This window comes from Silene latifolia, chromosome Y (genome assembly GCF_048544455.1).
Source record: "Silene latifolia isolate original U9 population chromosome Y, ASM4854445v1, whole genome shotgun sequence".
NCBI lineage: Eukaryota > Viridiplantae > Streptophyta > Magnoliopsida > Caryophyllales > Caryophyllaceae > Silene > Silene latifolia.
In genome coordinates this window covers 137,703,015-137,706,369 of record NC_133538.1, presented here as the reverse complement: position 1 = coordinate 137,706,369, position 3,355 = coordinate 137,703,015, and the positions used below count along the sequence as shown (strand labels likewise).

Below are 3,355 nucleotides of genomic sequence, written 5' to 3'. Positions count from 1 at the left end.
TCAAATTGATCACTACCCATTTACTATTTTATCATTTTACACTAATTCATCAATTACCCACAAAAAATTATCCACCATGTTGCTGAAATCTACACTGTTCCTCTGTTTTTTGCCCATGGTGTTTGAGTTTGTATTTGGTCAGAATAACACTGATGTTAGTAGTAGTAGTAGTAATGCAGGTGTGAGTGTTAGAGATTATCATTACATTACTTGGGATGATATGAAGGTTGATGATTCGACGGAATCGGTGTCGAAAACGGAGATAAAAGGGAAGGAGAATTGGAATGTGAGTGGGATTATAGTGGTTGATCAAAGTGGTAAAACTGGGAATTCAGTAACTGTTCAAGCTGCTGTTGATTTAGTTCCTTTTGGGAATTCTAAGAGAGTTAAGATTGTTATTCTTCCTGGAATTTACCGGTAATTAATCATTTATTTATGTGTTTTAATCAGTATTTTTCTTGAGATTAATGAATTTGATTGTTTTTGTTCATCATCATCTCTCCCAATTGTTGGCAGTTGCAGAAAGAGTAGTGCTGTTGAAGCTACGTGTGTAGTTATTCAGTTATTTTTTTGATCGGTTAAGCTACGTGGGTTTTACTATTTACCAGTTGGCAGTTTTATTTTTGACCATGATACAGGCCAACTATATTTCATTTTTTAAAAATTTGGTTCGAGTTGATGAGTCATGATCTTATATATTTTGACTCGGATTAAGAGAGTTGATAAAATCATGGGAGATAGCTCGGTCATACACTCATTAGCTTCTTTCTAACTCAGATTTCGAGTACAATGTACTACTACTACATACACATATCACATACTCCGTATGTAATACGAGCAATAGTTGTTAAGAGTGGGCTGTGTGGTACAATCGATCTTTTCCCCCCTTAGATATGTGCTTAACTCAGATGATACCTACAAATTTTATTACCCGTTTCTCAACTAGGTTCACTAGTTAATGAATGTAAATAATTTAACATAAGTCATTACACAAAGACGTCTTTGGTTAACCATAATATAAAATCGCATGCTTTGCTAACCAAATATTACCCCTAGTTGATAAAACTTACGGTAGTTACTACAAATTTCTTTTCTAGCGTTCATTAGGAAATGATTGTATGATTTTATTGATTTGCATCACGTTATTAGTGTAAAACCGTTTCACACAAACATTTATACTAATAAGTTCATCTGGATGAAATTTAATGTGAGGGGCACTTCACTCTTGGAATTCCCTTTCAACAGTTAGTCAAAGTTTACCCTTGTAGTTAACACACAACATAATAAACAATAAAACAGTGAATTTAGTCAAGATTTTTGGTTGACCATATAAGTCAAGTTTTTGGAAATGAAATTATATGCTTATGGTAATGACTTTAAAGTGTGAATTTGGAAATGTGCAGGGAAAGAGTAGTTGTACCAAGTTCTAAGCCATACATTTCCTTCATAGGGATGCCAAATCAATCAGCTAATACTGTAATCACCTGGAACAGCAAAGCCTCTGACAGGACTAGCAATGGTGAAGAGCTCGGAACTTTTGGATCCGCCACTATCACTATTTTCTCCGATTATTTCTGTGCTTCTGAGATTACATTTCAGGTATTTCTTGCTTAGCTACATCCCGTTTCAAATGCATTTCCAAATACTTTTATATCGTAGATGAGGTAATCAATCCTCCCTTAGTCACAGGCGAGGGCCATTAGAGCACTGAAACTGGGGTAACGTTGATGTAGTACTGGTGGTCGTGGATAATAGCATTGTGTCTGATTAACAGCCGTGTATATTTGGCTATTCGCTGTCTGTAAAGACTGGATAATAAAACACATAAAAGAGTAACAAAGTTATGTACTGATGGAACCTATTGCGGTAATGGTGGTGAATAAGCTAATGTATACGAGTTCTTATGGTTGGTGCAGAACACGGTGGTAGCAATCCCGGGTTGGTTGGGAATGCAAGCAGTGGCACTGAGAGTGTCAGCAGAAAAGGCGGTATTCTACAAAGTGAACATTCTTGGTTCTCAAGACACACTATTAGATGAGAGTGGATCACATTACTTTTACCAGTGCCTCATTCAGGGATCCATTGACTTCATTTTTGGCAATGCAAAATCATTGTATCAGGTATAAACATTAATGAAAACAACTTTTTACTGTTATTCTTTCCTGAACAGATCTTTTTACCCTTTCTTCTCTTTGATACATACTGCACAAAAACCCAACAGTATACGACTCTTCGTTCAATTGCAAATCAGTCAGGAGCAATTGCAGCTCATCACCGGAATTCACCTAATGAAGATACCGGGTTTTCATTTCTCAACTGTTCGATAACTGGAAGTGGGAAAATCTACCTTGGAAGAGCCTGGGGACCTTACTCAAGAGCAATATATTCTTACTGTGATATTGATGATATCATCGCACCTGAAGGTTGGAGTGACTGGGGCGTCCCAGAGCGACAAAAGTAAGTACTTTGAACAACATCGTTCCATTTGTATGATGACATAAAGTAATGAGTAGAATGATTCCTTAAAGTGACGCTGCCTCTTCTTAACGTGATTTTTCTGTCCCTCAAAATTTTGGCGAAATGTTCAGCAGGGTCATCCGAAAAAAAGCCAATAGATGCTAGCTGATTTCATTGCTGTTTTTTTCTTTTGTTTTAGTTAGTTCTCATTAGGCCAAATTTCATGAAGAAAGGGAGCTCTCGATGACTTCGCCTATTAAAATAGCAAACCTATTCATATTGTTGTTAGATATAGCATAAACAGTAGAGGAGCTCTCCAAATTGTTGAAAATGAATTCGGGTTTTGTGCATTTCAGGACTGCAGTGTTTGGAGAATTCCAGTGTAGAGGAAAGGGTTCAAATGCATCAGGGAGGGTACGCTGGGCGAGGTCATTCAGGACCGACGATGCCAGGCCGTTTCTAGATATGGAGTTCATTGATGGAAATAAATGGCTGAGACTGTAGCTTCTAACTCACACACATGACACAGCTAATGGAAGAGATACACATAGATAGATACATATGCAGGGAAATTTAGGCCGATTTGTTGATCCTTGAAACATGTAAAAAAACCTAGTAATACATTGTTTCGACATTATTAACTAAACGAGAAATCCCATCTAAAATGCAGAAAATTATAGGGTATATACTCGATTATTCGTATAGCTAATGCGTCTCATTTGGCTATTGCTATCATTAAATAAGATGCATAAACTATTACAGAATATAAAATTGTCGTGGATAGTATAACGATCTTACAATAGCTGGTTGATTGTAATTTAGGACAAGGAACATAAGGGGATCGTATTCTGGTGTACGATAGGAACAAATTTCAGAATTACAATAATTTAGGCAGCTA

At 36.6% G+C, this 3,355-nt stretch overlaps 1 protein-coding gene across 1 annotated transcript; it reads left to right on the top strand.

Moving 5' to 3' along the window:
• On the top strand, positions 1–3,122 carry LOC141626886 (pectinesterase QRT1-like). The gene is made up of 5 exons (XM_074440479.1): positions 1–417; positions 1,404–1,599; positions 1,917–2,120; positions 2,222–2,457; positions 2,814–3,122. Exons 1-5 carry the CDS (start codon positions 77–79, stop codon positions 2,959–2,961), a joined length of 1,125 nt encoding a protein of 374 aa, XP_074296580.1. The 5' UTR covers positions 1–76; the 3' UTR covers positions 2,962–3,122.
• Positions 3,123–3,355: the final 233 nt, after the last annotated feature.